At 34.1% G+C, this 17,631-nt stretch overlaps 2 protein-coding genes across 3 annotated transcripts; one reads left to right on the top strand and one right to left on the bottom strand.

Annotated features, from left to right (window-relative positions):
• Window positions 1–4: 4 nt before the first annotated feature.
• Window positions 5–3,844, top strand: LOC125654861 (putative Dol-P-Glc:Glc(2)Man(9)GlcNAc(2)-PP-Dol alpha-1,2-glucosyltransferase). The gene is made up of 3 exons (XM_048884965.2): window positions 5–198; window positions 1,609–1,809; window positions 2,484–3,844. The coding sequence occupies exons 1-3, from the start codon at window positions 43–45 to the stop codon at window positions 3,555–3,557; spliced, it is 1,431 nt and encodes a 476-aa protein (XP_048740922.1). The 5' UTR covers window positions 5–42; the 3' UTR covers window positions 3,558–3,844.
• A 3,969-nt stretch (window positions 3,845–7,813) lies between these two features.
• Window positions 7,814–17,600, bottom strand: LOC125654866 (ras-related protein rab7). Of its 2 annotated transcripts, none has more exons than XM_048884971.2 (5): window positions 17,448–17,600; window positions 15,195–15,257; window positions 12,366–12,492; window positions 10,250–10,468; window positions 7,814–10,021 (listed from the first exon to the last, which is right to left on the bottom strand). In XM_048884971.2, exons 2-5 carry the CDS (start codon window positions 15,245–15,247, stop codon window positions 9,803–9,805), a joined length of 618 nt encoding a protein of 205 aa, XP_048740928.1. In that variant the 5' UTR covers window positions 15,248–15,257; window positions 17,448–17,600; the 3' UTR covers window positions 7,814–9,802. The 2 variants fall into 2 exon arrangements, with proteins under 2 accessions (XP_048740928.1, XP_048740929.1); XM_048884972.2 differs by lacking the exon at window positions 17,448–17,600 and adding an exon at window positions 15,435–15,489.
• Window positions 17,601–17,631: the final 31 nt, after the last annotated feature.

The following is a 17,631-nucleotide window of genomic DNA, read 5'->3' as shown; positions in this document are numbered from 1 at the left end:
CCCTGGATTACCTTTTCTAACTTCAATTTCTGAAGAGCAGCTATGGGACACGCAGCAGAAATACTGATTTTTGTCAGCGTGTTTACAATCAACTTAATTTTGATGCGCATTATAAATCAGGTGCAACATGCGCCATATATGGATGAACTATTTCATACTCGCCAAGTTAAACATTACTGTCAAGGGAATTTTTCAGTGGTAAGAGAAGGTTTTCTTGCAACTCACTGACACACAGGTCCGGGTTTTGGCACAATCTGCGCAAACTGGTTATTTATAGAATTATTATCTATACCAGTCATTTCATATTTATTTTACCAATGAACCATCTTTTTCATGATATGTCAACTAATGTATTAACTTCATAAAGAAGCACTTTGTTGCTATATATAAATTTTGATGGCTAAACCTATGAAAGGTGAAGATAACGAACAGTGATCAATCTCATAACTCCAGTAAGGAATACAAAATAAAGACTTGACCAAACACAGACCCCTGGACTTTGTACCAGAGGTGAGATCAGGTGCCTAGGAGGAATAAGCATCCCCTGTTGACCGGTCACACCTGTCTTGAGCCCTATGTCTTGTCCGACCAGGTGAACGGAGTAATCCATAGTCAAAATCAGTGTGCCAAGAACGGCCTGACAATCAATATGAAACACATCAAACAGCAATTGACCCAATGATAGGTTGTATTGGCAAACTGCATCATTTTGACAAAATTTTGACTTTAAATGAGACTTGAAATCCCTGTAACATCATCTTGTTTGTCAGTAGGCTGCCTCGATTTAAAAGCTAAGCCTATGTGAAGACTTTTCTGACTTGCCTACTTCCTCTACATTTTTCACAGAGGAAGTTTGTTTTTTTTTCGAGAAAAATACAACTTTACCCTGCTGAGTAGAGCACCATCAGGGCTTGCAATCCTAGCTTAAATACTTAGCATGGCCAGTACAGTTCCCTATCTGGTACAATTTAGAATCAAATAAAACAAGTAGCATGGGAGGGGGATCCCTAATATGTTTATGAATGCAACATTAAACATAATGCATTTCAAATTGGTGTTACATAGGCCTACTCGTACTCTCTCACCCTAACTTTGCAGAATGTATGCTAGTGATTACAAATTATGTGTCATGTATCAATTATCAGGTAAACATAACATCTCAAGGTTTGTGGATCTCTTGTTTGATTGATTATATCTTGTTTAACGTCCCTCAGGAGAATTTTTCACTCATATGGAGAGTCACCAAGACTGGTGAAGGGCTTCAAATTTAGGCTTATGCTCGGCTTTTTAAGGTAATCTCCGAGGACCCGTGACATTCAAACCTGTTGCCGAGTGTTTGGCAAAGGAACTGTCGCTACCTCTTTTAACGACTTAGGTCTGTCGCGGCTGGGATTCGAACCTTGACCTTTCACTTGTGGGGCAAACGCTCTACTTTAGACTACCGCGGCAGTTGATCTCGTTTGATATTATACATTAATTGGTTGATGAAGTTAAAGGATTAGCCAGTCAGCAATGTAGAAAAAAGGTGTATAATTTGCAGTGATATTGACTAAAATTACACGTACATTTATTTCAATATTGAATGCAATAAAATGATTCTATTTTCAGTGGGATCCAATGATAACAACCCTTCCTGGTCTGTATGTAGTAACAGTTGGAATCTTCAAGCCTCTAATTCTCCTCCTCGGGGTACATTCAGTGTGTTCTGTGACAGGACTCCGTTTCATCAACATTTTGTTCCAGGCTGGAACGTTCTATGTATTGAGAGGAATCTATAAAACTCTCCACCCACCTTCTACAGGACAGAAGGTACCAGTATATTATATTCATGTCGTGGGACTTGAATTCAGTATCACACTTAGTGCAAAGGTTGATTGGGTTAGGGTAAGCTCATATTTGTCACAGAGGTGGGATCTTTAACCCAAATTTAAAAAAAAAGATAAAAAATATTTATCTATAGGCCATACTTCTGTATTGAGCAACATTATAGGATCATACATGACTCAAAGGTTGCATATGTCCAGATGGTGTGTTTAAAATACTGTATGATGTTTTTAGTGTTATTTGACTCTAAATCACTCATTTGGCCTAGTTGGGATTGAATGAGAAAAAATATTTGTCAACACCAGATGCTTTGTAATTGAAAAACATAAGAACTTGTTACTTTAGGCAAAGACATCTTATGATGAAATGGTGTTATTATCCCAGAACCAAGTTCATTTGGCCAAGGTCTCTGGTAAAAAAAAAAGACAAATATTTTTCTGGACTATAAGTTTTTACATAGAAATATCAGATATTCGAACTTCAAGCAGATATTTCTCAGTTTGACTTTGCCCTGTAGGGCATATTAATCCTGTTGCCCTGTAGAGCATATTGATCCCATTGCCCTGGTGTATAATGAACATAACATGTATATAGATATGTTTTCAGTTAAGCATGTAAAACATTTATTTTTATGTCATGCATATATATTGTTTCTTTAGGATGGTGGCAAGGTGGCTTTGATGACAGCAGTGACCTTGACCTTGTTCCCTTTGCTCTACTTTTTCACCTTTTTGTACTACACAGACCCAGGTTCCACATTCTTTGTACTGTCGATGTATTTGTTTCATCTCCGTGGGAACAAAATGTTGGCAGCTTTCATGGGAGGACTGTCCATTTTGTTTCGTCAGACAAATGTTGTGTGGGTCATCTTTGTGGCTGGGCTAACAGCAACAGACATTGTTCAGGAATGGATGGAAAAGCATTCTCATGTCAAGAAGAAAGACAAGACATGGACTCCTAAAACAGATGGACAAACCGTCCAACACTTTCTACATTTTCTGTTTGTGGACTTGAAGTCCACACCACAGAATCTCTTGAATCTGGTTGGACAAGTATTCGTGCAATGTTTTTATTACATCATCCTTATTGGACTGTTTGGCACATTTGTTTACATGAATGGGGGAATTGTAGTGGGTGATAAATCTCAACATGAAGCGTGTGTCAACTTCCCCCAGATATTTTATTTTGTTTCATTTACAGTGTTGTTTTTATCACCATACATGATCAGTCCATCCTATATCATCAACTTCATCCGATACTCAATAAATCACATCTTTTTATCAGCAGCATTTGTAGCAGTGTCATATGTCCTTGTAAACAGATATACCTATGTTCACCTGTACCTAATATCAGACAATAGACATTACACATTCTACATTTGGAACAAAGTCTATGAGTCTCGTAAAATACCACACGTCAGATACATTTTAATTCCAGCATATTACTTCGGAATTTTCTCCTTGATGAAAACTATGAAACACAAGAATGTATTTTGGAAGATTGTTTTCACAATATGTTTATTGGCAGCTACAATACCACAAAAGTTATTAGAATTTCGTTATTTTATTTTGCCATATATTATATATAGACTAAACCTTAAGTATGTAACTTGGAGAGAGATGGTGTTAGAAGTGTTGATATATGTTGCAGTGAATGCCTTCACCATTTACATGTTTATTGCTAGACCATTTAAGTGGGGCGATCATGCAGAATTACAGCGCTTTATGTGGTAGTTTAGTCCCTATTTCAGTCTGCTCTTCTTTGAATAGCATACTTGTACACATGTTTATTATCACACACGGGTACATGTAGTCTAAGTTACTTTGCTGAAGAGTGTAAATGTAGGACCTGGTCAATATGTTCCTAAATAAGTCATTCACACGATTTAGAGCAGGCATATGATTACGAGTATAGAACTATTTTGAATTGTCTGAATCTATATTTGTCTGATAAACACATTCCAGAATGTTGATCATCAGATTGAGTGTATGCAATATAAATAAAGGTGAAAAAAATGTAACGTCTCAGTTTGGTGTCAGTCTCTCTAACAAAGTTTTGGTGGACGAAAAGGGGTAGATTTCTCACACCTCGTCCCCATGCACACAATATGATATTCAGATCAGTCATAAAGAATTACTTTGTTAAACACCACTCGCAATTAATTGTGAGAGGGGATATATAGTAACAAGACCATTTGTAAGTGTGTGTGTAACACTGAGCTTGTAGACACTCTACAGATCACATTTTTTGCTCAATTGATTTGATACTTCAAATGTAGAGAGGAAGACGTATTGATTTTGGGTCCGAAGGTCAAAATTTTAAGGGTCATCAAAGAAAAATCTTGTAGACCTCATTGCAGAGCTCTCATGTTACATACATCTCCCAGACATTTATTTTATGGAGTGCAATATTAACAATAAATAATTTATTATTAATCATAATTATGAAGATATCAGTAATTGAATTACTGTGTGCAATAATTCAATTCATACATGCATCAAAGCAATTGTTGTCACTATGAATTGAAAAATGATGCATACATCAATCTGGTGGTATTATTGCTCACAAAAATAATACATGATTTGATGATCTCCTCAATTTATTTGAAAATATGGTTCTAAATCTATTTGTACACTATTTTGTCAAAGGAATTATTGCATGCATCAATTCTTTTAAAGAGAACAACAATACAATGAAAGAGATCATTTAATACAATTTTGGATGTGCTGAATTGAATATATCTCTAATATTAAATTCTGAAAGACTTATAATGCATACATCAACTGAATAAACAATAATATCATTAATTCAATTGAAGAGTCTCAGCAATAATTAGTGTGCACATTAATTGAATTATTTTTCTCCTCAATTGAATCATTTCAGTTGTTGATATTTATTAATTCCTTTGAAGAGAGCAACAATTGAATTCAATTATTTTGCAAATCAATTCAGCAGAATAATTAGATTTGCTGAACTGAAGATATCTTAAATTGTTGCAGAAATAAAATGAATTGATGATATCTTAATAATTTTATGATAATTAAAGATATTTTCAATTATTTGAGTTTATCTTAATTTGGTGTTCCATAGACTTTAATAGGTTGAAATTGGCCATTTAATTCTTGATTATGACATTATGAGCCCTAAGGTCACCTGAGTATATCATAATCAAAGTCCTTGCATGTATATTGGAAATCTTGCATGTTGATGGTGTGCAATGAGTGCATCTTTCAAATCCAACAATGGAATGGGATTGAGATTTTGTGATCAATTATTGATTCATTACACATCATTTGGCCATAAGAAACAAGCATGAGCACCCAATGTCTCTTGTTTACAACTTAACATTGTCGTCTAGGACAGGCATGGGAACTCCCTCATACCTATTGCTCAAAGTAAAGGTGATTCTCGATGATTTTTATCACCAGATGATTCATGATGTCACCCTATCCTGAACTCTAGACACAGGGACCGCTTTTCAGTTTTGGTTGATGGCCCAAATGCTCTAACCAACATAACTATGTGGGCAGTCCATAAGTCAGTTTAGTGTAAAGACTTCAGGCATTATTAAAGAAATATTACATATTCACTACATAAACTGCAGTTTCACCCTAGCATCACAGTCCATTACCAAAGGAGTATATAAATGGTAATTAAAGGCTTCTCATTAATGTGAAAATGTAAGTTTGATCACTAATTGATGTTCCAAGACTCCAGATTTTAAAATATGTACTTTCATTATTTGAACCCTTCATGATTTTAGTAGAAGCTTTCTTTGTTATTACTGTGTAATGTTTGTTTGATGTCAAGAAACAAGAGGCCCACAGGCCAAAACAGTCACCTGAGTACCATAGCCCATACATAGACCTATCAGGGAGTCTCATATTTGCATTTAACCCTCATTCTGGAGTCTTTTGTGCACAACTTTATTATCTATCTGAATACAATTCCCATTCAATAACAATAGAAGGAAAAATGAATGAAGTTTAAATCAGCTCTTTTTCATTTGCTAAGAATTACAACTCAATCTGTAATTTTGGTAGACAGCTACATCCTCTCCTCTAAATATGCATCCGGCCTTCTTTCATCACGAACATCAGAAAAACAAAAGATTTCTTAAGAATTTTTAAAAGCACTATAATTTCATATATACTTTTAAAATTAGAATACTTCCAGTATAAAAATGTGTAAGCTTCCTTCATTCTCTTATTTAGTTTCATTTATAATTGATGCGCAGAATAGGTCCTCAGTACCCCTTGCTTGTCGTAAGAGGCGACTAAATGGGGCGGTCCTTAGGATGAGACCACAAAAACCGAGGTCCCGTGTCACAGCAGGTGTGGCACAATAAAGATCCCTCCCTGCTCAAGGGCCAAGCAAAGGCCTAAATTTTGCAGCCCTTCACCGGCAATGGTGACGTCTCCATATGAATGAAATATTCTCAAGAGGGACGTTGAACAACATTCAATCAATCAATCAATTAATGCGCACATGCTTACAGTTTATTGCTATAAATCTACAATACACAGTAAATTATAGTAGATTTTCTAAAAATAGAGCACATATTTACTGTAACATGACCAAGTTATCCCCACCCCCTCCAAATTAAGTCTTAACTGACCTTACCATTACAGCCATGGATATTGTAATAATCATTATACACAAAAATAATTGTCAAAATACACAAGATTAAAGGAGATTTCTGCTGTGGAAGTAGAGAGAAAAAAATTCCCAAGCTTTAACACATTTTCACTATATAGCCATATTGGCTCCGCCCAAAGTGTGAACCCATGACTTGGTCAGAGACAATGCATTTCACAATTGAAGTACACGTAGATTAATTAAGGCTTCATGGACATCATAACTATGCATTCAGTTTATCTTCCAATACTGTTGGAGTAAATTTAGGAGAAGGATGTTTTCCAAGATTTAATGCATTTAACTGTATAATGGCCACACTGGTCCCACCCTAGGATCAAAACCTTTAACCCCAGTGCCATGATTTTCACAAGTTAGGTAGAGGGCCTCATAGACATTATAACTATGCATTTAGTTTTTCTCATACACATGGGAGAGATTTTATTAAGACATTTCATTATATGACCATATTGACCCCACCCTAGGACATGAATTAATCCCTGACCCAGAGGTCATGAATTTCAGTTTAGGTACTAAGAGAGTTTAATGGACTTCATAACCATGCATTTAGATTTCTTACACATGTCTGAGAGTACAGAAGATTTTTCCAAGGTTTAATACATTTTCATACAAGAGCCATATTGACCCCACCCTAGGGCCTAAATTCCTAACACAGGGGTCATGATGTAATAATTTTACTTAACTTAGGTAGAGAGCTTCATGGACATCATAAACATGCATGCATTTAGGTTTTCCTTGCATATGTCTGAGTGTAAAGATTTTCTAAGATTTAAAACATTTTCACTATAGAGAGCCATGTTGGCCCCACATTATGGCCTAAACCCCTAACCCAGGGATCATGATTTTCATAATTTTGGTAGAGATCTTCTTGGACATCATAACCATGCATTTGGTTTTTCTCCCACGTGTGGGAGTAGAAAATATTTTTCAAAATTTGTTTGCAGTCATAGTCCCACCCATAAGGCCCTCGGATCATAAATTTCACAATTTACGTTCCCCTTCTCCTTAAGAAGCTTCACACCAAAAGTGGTAAAAACTGCATTGGCCTTGTAGTATTCAGGAAATTAAAAAGGTAAAATTTTAACAGACGATGCACGACAACCGCCGAAAATCAACGACAATACTGGTAGGTGATTCAGGTGACCTAAAAACACATCTCACAATATAAGCCATAAAGTCCCGTCTTAGTGCCATAAATCCTGACCATGCAGAGGCCATGAATTTCACAATTTCGGTACAAGCTTCTCTATCATTATTACATGAACAATGTACATGAACTCAATTTGGTTGTTCAGGAGTTAAGAAGACTGAAATAACATTAAACAAGATAAAATATTGTATATTTCTTCTTTATTGATCATTTTTTCATCAATGGATTTACATTAATGCTCAAAAATTTACATGACATAAACAGTGTTGAGTGTTGTATACAAAATCTGTCAGAAATGGAAACCCAATGAAGTTGAGGAAAGGAGTATTTTGCATACAGTCATGCTAAAGAAATAACAACACCAAATGACTTTCTTATATCCATCTAATATAGCAGCTACAGAACCGTATATCTCTGGGGGGGAATGGAATATGCCATCTAACACAGCTGCAGAACTGTAGCTCTCTGGTATATCCCAATTTCCTCCCAAAAAGAACTACAGCTCTGCAGCTATTTTAACAAAGAAACCTTCACTTACAAAGCAAAGAACTGTAAAGTACATTGTTATATAGAGAACAGGCTTGTTCTTCAAAAATAAATAACAGTGATAATCAAAACTAACAGGTATCAAGCCAATATTGATTTATCTATATTGAATTTACTCCTCATAACTTTAATGTTCAATCTTAAAATCTGAAGATCTATGTCGGATGAGAGTCCCTCTACTTATCAGTGTCTATAAATGACTTATCGGGTTTGCAGATTTATCAGAGATGGGTGCTCCTTCACTCAAACAAATAAATAAAACCAAAGCATTTAGCTGGGGCCAAAATAAATTTAGCTGGAGGTCAAAATATTATGTTGACAGTCAGCAGATTAAAATTCAGAAGGGGGGGGGGTCTGGTTGGCTTACAGGTTCTACTAACCAGTGGGTTACAAAGGTTGTGATAATGACTAAAATAATGCATTTATTATTGAAATGGATACTGTACCAACACAAAAATAATTCATGGTGCTATCCCTAAGTTCCTGGACTTGAGGCTGAACTTAACAGTAACAATATATTGCAGCCCAGCAGAGTATACCAGTATCATACATGGAACAATACACAGCATATGAATGTTTTAGTGAACTCCAAATAACTAAATATCAACAAATCCAGGAATTAATAGAACACTCAATACATATATGACTACTTCACATGGGTGTCTGTAATGGATACCCAGCCATCAAGGACTTGAAAACATTATTATCTTTAACTGAACAATTTTACAAAAGGTTTATGTGTCACATGCATTCATCCCATGAGTCAACAATTTGTTGTATATACAAACTATGAAATAAGACCCAAACTTTATAAAGCACAAATACAACAGACTAGGTCTTTTAAACAAATATTGTAACACATGGTAAACATAATGAGGTCTAAAACAATTATGTTACATCAAAGTCTTTTGCTTCACAATTAGTGCTAATTTACTGAAAATGTTTTCTTCATAGTTAAAGTTTTGGTTTTAAAAAATTTGGTATCTACTAGTACATAGTAAGAGTTTACATCGTAGTATCCACATGTAAAAATGTAAAAAAAATAATTTGTACTTTCAGTTCGAATGAAAAACAAAGCAAAATATATTATTTGCTATAGTCGAGATGTTCTGAGGGAATTTTCTTTGATAAAAAATTTTTCCTTTCATACAAAAACTTGATAAAAAAATAAAGAACAGGCAAAACCTCAATTGTTGGTAATCATTTTAAACAAAAATGTGACAAATTTTTCATTTGAGCATAGCAAAGGAGAGATAGACTTCATATTCATGATTCTTATATACTTAAAATGCAGAATAAAATCTGTTTAAATTTGACCTAAATCACAAATAAATTAAGCAAGTTTCATGGACCTGTCCTGAATTTTGGGAATCACTGCACCAACCATTCAAGTATTGTCTTGACAACATCCAATCAAATTCCGCTTACACACACACACCAACACACATGCGTCGTACGTACTGATACCGCTTGGTCACTCTCATCTTTACTCCAGTTTCCCAAGGAACATCTGTGTGGTCCATGAATAAAAATTTTGTGTGTTATACAAAACATTTTATTTTCTCAAGTTCTTTCATGTTGATAACTTTAATACATGGAACAGAGAAATAATTTCCTATCATTCTATTAACAGCCACATCCACTGTCTTGCTTTTTCGTATCGTTTGTAAGTTTAATCTGGTCTGGAAACTCGTTATACAATTCCACTTCTGTTTCTTGAGCCAGGGCATTCTTGGCCACTGTCTGGAAAGCTTGTTCAACATTAATGGCCTCTTTCGCACTTGTCTCGAAGTAAGGAATCTCCCCTTTGCTATTGCACCAACTCTGTGCTCTTTTGGCAGTAACCTGTCTCAAAGCAAGTATTCATTATGCAAACACTTTCAAAATCTATGAATACATGAAAGCACTTGTTACATTTAAAATATACTGGTATTTAAAATTCAAGAACACAAAGTAATAGACAATTTGATCTCTATCAAGTATTATGACCTTAAATTTTTGGATCTGAACACAACAATTATATTTTTTTCTGTAGCCCTTATATATAAAGTATAATACAAAGAGTCTTCTTACCGCCCTGTTTTCCAAGTCTATTTTATTTCCTATGACAACAAAAGGGAAATTCTCTGGGTCCCTGGGACTAGCTTGGATAAGGAACTCGTCCCTCCAGCTGTCCAATGACTTGAATGTATTTGGCATAGTGACGTCAAATACTAACACACAACAGTCAGCCCCTCTGTAGAATGCTACTCCTAGTGACTGAAACCTCTCCTGTCCAGCTGTATCCCATATCTGTCAGAAAGCACACAATCAACATTTTAAAAATCATTATAATTCTCGTTTCAATGAATGATATATAAATTGTTATGAAACAGCCAAATATAAATCAATTAATGCATTACTGAAAGTAAAGTGAAGTAAAATCATACAATTTGTGTTGATCCTGCAAGACAAATTGTTGCTTCAAAATTTCATCAGAAGACTGCTGTGCAGTTCATACAATGAAGGTGATTATCTTATTTTAATGTATATATTTTAGTGTAGTATGTGTGTATGGGGGAAGGGGTTTCTTTAGTATGCAATATGCACATACACTAGATCTCCAGAATTTATGAGTAAATCATGCATTCAAAGTGTTAAAAATAAAATGTGACAGTGTTCTCGATAACTTAGCTGAACATGAAACTGAAGCAATTATCCTGTTGTAATAGAAAGTAGGTAAATACACAGATCATAGTATTGTAAATGTATATACACAGATCATAGTATTGTAAATGTAAATACACAGATCATAGTATTGTAAATGTAAATACACAGATCATAGTATTGTAAATGGAAGGGTGGTGGGAGGAGGGGAAGAGAAAGGAAGGAATAAGAGAGAGGGGAAAGGAAAAAAAGATGGAAGGGATAGAAAGTAGCAGGAGGGATATAAGTGGAGTGGGGAGGTGGAAGACCAATGAACATGCACTACTCGCCAATTTCCATCCACAATTTAATACTATGTGAAATATTTAATGTTTAATCGTGTTACTTTGTAAAATCATATGAAACACGATTTTATGAGATGAAAACATAAAATGGACCGAAAAGTTTTGAATTCTACAATATAATGAAGACACAACCAATTTGGGTTGGGTGTATGTGCATGTGTCTCTCAGTCTTGAAAACGTGTACAGTATTGTGATAAGTGCAGTGATCGCGAAATGTTGAAATGTTTTACAGGACATTCGGTCTGGTAAACACAGGAACATTAACGGACCGAATCACTTTTTACCAGACCGAAAAAAAGTAGTATTTTTATATTAAAACATGAAAGACTTTGAGCCCCCTGGTCATTGGATTTTCGATTTAAAGGTTTACCGGGGATTGCATTACTGTTCCATTTTAATTGTTGCCGTTTTTGTATGGTTTTTTTTATAAACAGAACTGGAAGTCGAAACGTAGCAGTGATTTTTTTCTACCCAATGGTACCGGTACCCATTCAATTGGGAAAAATAGCGTTAAAATCGAACAAATTGGGAATTTTCTACCAATGCATAGGTAAATGATTTCAACTAAAAGAACAGAAAAGAAAACAAGAAGTATTCATCTCTTTACAAACTTTTTTACGGTAATATTTGTTGTTGTGAGGCATAAGGAATCGTCGTAGCTCTACAAAACACACTGCCATGATCTGTATTTTCGATTTAATACCGGAAGTGAACATTTTAGTTAACTCGTACAATGTTTCAGACTAAGAAAATTACGTTTTCGGCAAGTGAATTGGGAATTTTTGGTCTAAAAATTGGGAAAAATCAACGGTTTTTGGCATTGGGAATGGTACCATTTATCGGTACCAGTTATATAAGGGTGGAAAACGCTGCATAGTTTCCGAAACCGTTGCCGGTAAGTCACCGGACATTCGGACCGGAAATATAACGAAGTTTACCGGACAGAGAGTCAAATTACCGGACATGTCCGTCGGTCCGACGACATTTCGCTTTCACTGTAAGTGATTCCCTATAACAGATTCTACATAAAATAGGATCATGTAAATTGATGCTCAGAGGTTTATGAATTCAAGAGAAAAAAGCTATTGCACTATGGAAGACTTTTAAGGAAATTTCATCTATCCGGTACTGTCCTAGTGCAGTGACCGGGTCAATCCGGTACTGTCTTAGTGCAGTGACCGGGTCAATGTTAGTTTTACCTGCATAGTAACTAATCTGTCCTCCACCATGACTTCTTTGGTCAGAAAATCTGCTCCAATGGTGGCTTTGTACTGGTTGCTAAACTTCTTGTTCACATACTGATTCATAAGTGATGTCTTCCCAACACTGAAGTAAAATTAATCAGTTTGACATTAAAACTGGTGACTAACCAACTAATCAGTGGCAAGGGAAAATTTGATGTGATAGAAAATCTTGCTGAACCCTGTCCTGTGTGTAGTCTGACTGATGGTAGATATTTTTCAACTGTATTTCAAAGAGTATTTAATATTGATCTGATATTATTGAAACGTTTCAACTCATAATTACAGTGGCCTCTGTGTACAACATAAAACAAAAACAAAAATCAGATACAACTAAATGCCTCATATAACTAAATGATTTTTAGGTCCCGAATAATTTACATTTTTCCCTTAGATTAAAGAGATGGTTGCAACAAAATCACTCATAATGAAATTAGGTATATAAAGTGTCTAGTACTAGCACATGGCTGCTAGATAACTGCAGGCCTGTAGCTCAATGGGAGAATATTGGGACAAACAAAACAGAGCTACAGATCCATCCTTTATCAGAACTCAAAAATTCTGCAGCACAAAAGTTTTCTGTTCACATGGGACTGTAATTAACGCATGAAGGTATGTTTGGACACAAGTATTTATAGTGGGAAAATAAGATTGGAAATATTTTTTAATATTAAATTTTTGAGACAGTGATGCAAGCCTACTATGATATTTGTAAGGCCTTAACTGTGAGCAAACACAAATAGATATGAATGGATTGAATAGAATACAAGATAAGCAATTTCAAATAGTTTTATTTATGTCTTAATTTGAAGTGGAGCAAATGAATTTTGGGGGAGGGCAAGTGAATTCTGTTGCTACCTGTCCTTGGGCAAGTACTTGTATATATTTGTTTACCTCTGCTCTAAGTAATGTATCGAGACCATTTATGAATGTTTTACTAGTTAATTTCACAAATCATGTTAGCAAAAATTCCAAATAAAAGAAAACTATAATTCTAGCATACTTTAAACCCTGTCTATCAACAGTAAAACATTAAAAATGTTTCCGTATACATAAAATTCAAAGACAGGGTGTCAAGTCCCTATTTATTCCTATATTTTCCTATAAACTTGAAGGTTCCCATAGTTTCCCAACAAGTCATTTAAATCCCTATAAAGCCCTAGATATCCCCAAAAAATGACAGTCCTGTTTTCAAAAAATGATAAAAAAAAAAAAAAGACACCCCCCCCCCCCCCCGAAAATCCAGGAGCTGATGCTAGATTGATATTCAATTAGATTGTTATGATGATTGTATGAGCAGTGTCTATTGGATAGAAAACTGTCCACGTCTGAAAGGATTTTGTCTTAGTTCATGTTTAATATTATTTCTTCTCCGGTAAGATACTATGCTTGCTAGATTTTTATGTAGAAACAAACTTTTATTCAAATTTTTCAATAAAAAACCCTATTTATTCCTATAAATCTGCTGTAAAAATCCCTATATTTGCTCTATAAACTGCCAAAAAAATTCCTATAATCCTCTATTTTTTTTTAGCCCTGCAAAGGGTGTCAAAGTGCATTTCCTATGTCAAAATATACATGTGGACTCAGCTAATCTTCAAATCATTAGTCAGTTACACAATGAATTATTTTTCCCAAGACCTCTGTATTATGTTGTAAATGGTGTCCACTGTAGCAAGATTTTGTATCATTTTACATCTCTTCCCCAGCATTCCCCCTCTTGTTGCTTAAGACACTGAGTATATGTCCAATTGTGTTCAATATATATACATAGTACCTCAATAAAATAAGCCTAATTGGCAACAATGATTACAAAACCTTTTAGAGCAAAGCTCTGAAACATTTCATCAATATGACAGAAATTATCATAACTTTCCTCAGTTAAATAAAGTTGTAATGAATAATGAACAATCAGAAAATTTTTATAATCACAAGCCAAAGCCTCAGTGATGATCAGTAAACATATTACTGTGGAATCATTGGAAATCGTGGTGACTCAATTTTCGTGGAATTAGTGGGTACCCCTCACCCACAAATTTACATCCTCAACGAATAAAGACAAAGCAAACATAATTGGCCCCCACGAATTTAAATGATTCTACAGTAATCATTTGGATTTAAAACAGGTTAATTTGGATTTAACAACAGTTAATTTTACTGAAGAGTTTTTGATATTTACTTATGTGGTATCAGACATTTCAAGATTTTTTATCAGTCAAAAATCATGAAATGTACTGTGAACTTTACAGGTCCGAGAAAATTTTAACCAGTCACATCCTTTGGACTGGTAAACTTCTAGAACACTGTTTACTTAAAAAGAGAACAAAGGATCTTAACTAAGAAAGATATGTTTTGCATATCTATAAATCTTGTACATTTTCTGACTTCCAATGACTACAGTTGTCTTTGACTTACAAGAACACATAAGCTTTATAAATACATATATTCAAATGATTTTCTGATTATAAATGATCATCTTTTCATTACTACTCCATGATATCATTATATGTTAATCTAGAGTGGTTTAATGAAAATGTGTCTTATTCTTTTGCAACAAAACACACTGCTGAGGTATAACAGTAAAACATGGTTACAGTCAATAAGCTTATAACAATATAACACATTTAAAACAAACTGATGTTCATTATCCATAAATAGCAAAATGTATAAAAATAAATGGACTGAATTCTTACAATGGAGTACTTTTAAATAGGAACTGTCTCTGGCTTTTGGTATATCCAAGTTTTACTGTACATAAAAGTGATTGTTTTTAGCAATTGAACTTACCCACTGTCCCCTAATATAATGACTTTTAACAAAACCTTCTTTCTTGACGCCATAGTAATTCCCCTGCAAATATATTAAAATGAAATTCATAATTTGACTTCAGTATAGTTTCATTCATCTGTTCACAATGTGTCATTCATGTGTAAAATCATTAACTGAAATAACTTTGTATGTGTAAAGAACATTTTTTGAAATTTAGCTATTTGTACAAGGTTTGACACTAAGGCACGTCTGACTGACCGAGTCTACTAAATGATAGGTCTGGTCGGGTAAGATGTTGGTCCACTAGTCCGACTGGTCATGTTAAAAAAATAAAGAAGAAACTTTATTTTAAACCATAAGATCTTTTATTCTTACCTAAAAAAATAACTGTAAAAACTTTGCAAACACTTTCAAATCGTGTAACCATTTCCGACTTAAAAATAAAGATCTTTTATTTGATACTGCGTGATGACATATAATCTCTTATTTTTAGTTGTAAAAAATAAGTCAGGGTCGGAAGTGATATTTTACGACATCTACTTGTTGTTAATTAGAAATGTGAATGTGTGTAAAGTTTTGTTTCGGATAAATTGAATTAATTTTAATCTAAAAAAACAGTTTATTAGTATAAAATGTAAGAAAGTTTTTTTCAAATTAATAAATTACGCCGTAACCCAACATTTTTTGGAATACAACTTCTCGTCCTCACAGAGAGATGTCCAAGAAGAAGAAAAAAGAAAATGTAAGGAAATAAACAAAGCAGGCTTATGAAATAGAAATAAACAAAAAATAAGCGAGGTTGTTTTATTCTAAATGGACTGAAGAATTTCCATGCCGGGTAAAAAGAAAATGTTGCGCTTTACAATAAAAGCATCAATGATGAGACTAAAGATTTTTTATGAGACAATTGAATATGTTTTATTTTAAACTTAATGTTTGTCATTTGAGTTAAGTAAACTATCAGTTTTTTTCTGAAAAGTTGGTTAGGGCTAGTGGATGTAAGGTCAGGTCAAGTAAAAATCATTTGAAGTAGCCTGACTGGTCTAGTGCTTAAAAAAGTAAATGTCAAACCCTGTTGTGTCATACAATTACTCTTCATTAAACAGCCTTTGTTGTCATTTTTACTATTGTTATTTTAAAGCCATAAAATATCACAATGTAATTACACAGGTATTTGACCTGATTTGCAGTCAACCATAAACAAATTACATCATAAAAAACACATTGCTTTTCATTATGTAATTTCTGTATGGTTAAAAGAGACCTTTTAAATACCCTGTGGCTAGGTAGGTGACAAAGGAAAAACAAGAACATGTAGCACAATGGTGACAAACCCAAAAAGACCAAAATACTTAACAGATGAAGTTATAAAACACAAAAAAATTATCACCCATCCTCCATTATTTGAAAAGGTATAATCTACCAAATTATTTCTTCCTACACACTTTCTAATCTATTTTTCTGGTGATCTAGATGCTACATTATAATGTCTGATATCCAGTTGGGACTAGGGAATGTCCCTGGAACCCCCAACCCTCAACTTCCTACTTCATTTAAATTCACCTGGTACTTTGTAAATTATAGTTACCAAGGAAAAAAAAAAAAGGCATGTTCTTTTTATTTTAAAATAGAAATTTTCATGTAATGGGACACCAATAAATCAGTGTTCTTTCTGCATTGCCAAAATTGCTATATGATTTCTGCATAAATAAGTACACATACAGGGAGAACATCATTGGGCTGAATAGAATCTTGCCAACCATGTCCAGTAGACTGTAATAACTCTGATGCAATTTTAAAAAAAACCAACACAAAAGAACACCTGCCCAAAATTTACTTAATTGATAATTAATATTAACACTTTCAAGATTTACTTCTGTGTAAAGAAAGAATTCTCTTGAATACAAAGAGTGAAACCAGATCCCAAGCACCTTCTTATGCTTCTATTTTTAACCTAGTCAGCTGATCACCAGTTGATCAAACATAGCCCAAATAAAAAATTTCAATGTACATAAATACATGATGAATAAGACGTCTTAGACACTGTACAATCATAGTTTAACTGACCAATGAAACAATAATGACTTACAAATTTTTAAAAAATCCGTCTTTTCGTCATGTAAACAAGAAATAAAGAAACAAAAAAATACTAAGCAAAATTAGATCCTATTTCATCAAATGCCCCCCCCCCTCCTTAAATCTAATATATTTATCATCATTATTCATTTGTACAAAAGAAAACAGTTAACAGCATCGCTAAACCATACCTACCAAATACGAGAGTGATCACAAATTCAACAATTTGTTTGATAGTGAATATTCATCTACGAATGACACCTCCAATATGGCTCCTCAGTCTCGTGACCTAAGACGTCATACTAACTAACTTCCTACATGGTGGGTGTAAATGTAGTCCGAGACCTATGTTCTCGAATTTTTCTTTCTATATAACATC

Source organism: Ostrea edulis, chromosome 7 (assembly GCF_947568905.1).
Source record: "Ostrea edulis chromosome 7, xbOstEdul1.1, whole genome shotgun sequence".
Taxonomy (NCBI): Eukaryota; Metazoa; Mollusca; class Bivalvia; order Ostreida; family Ostreidae; genus Ostrea; species Ostrea edulis.
This window is presented reverse-complemented; position numbering and strand designations above follow the sequence as displayed.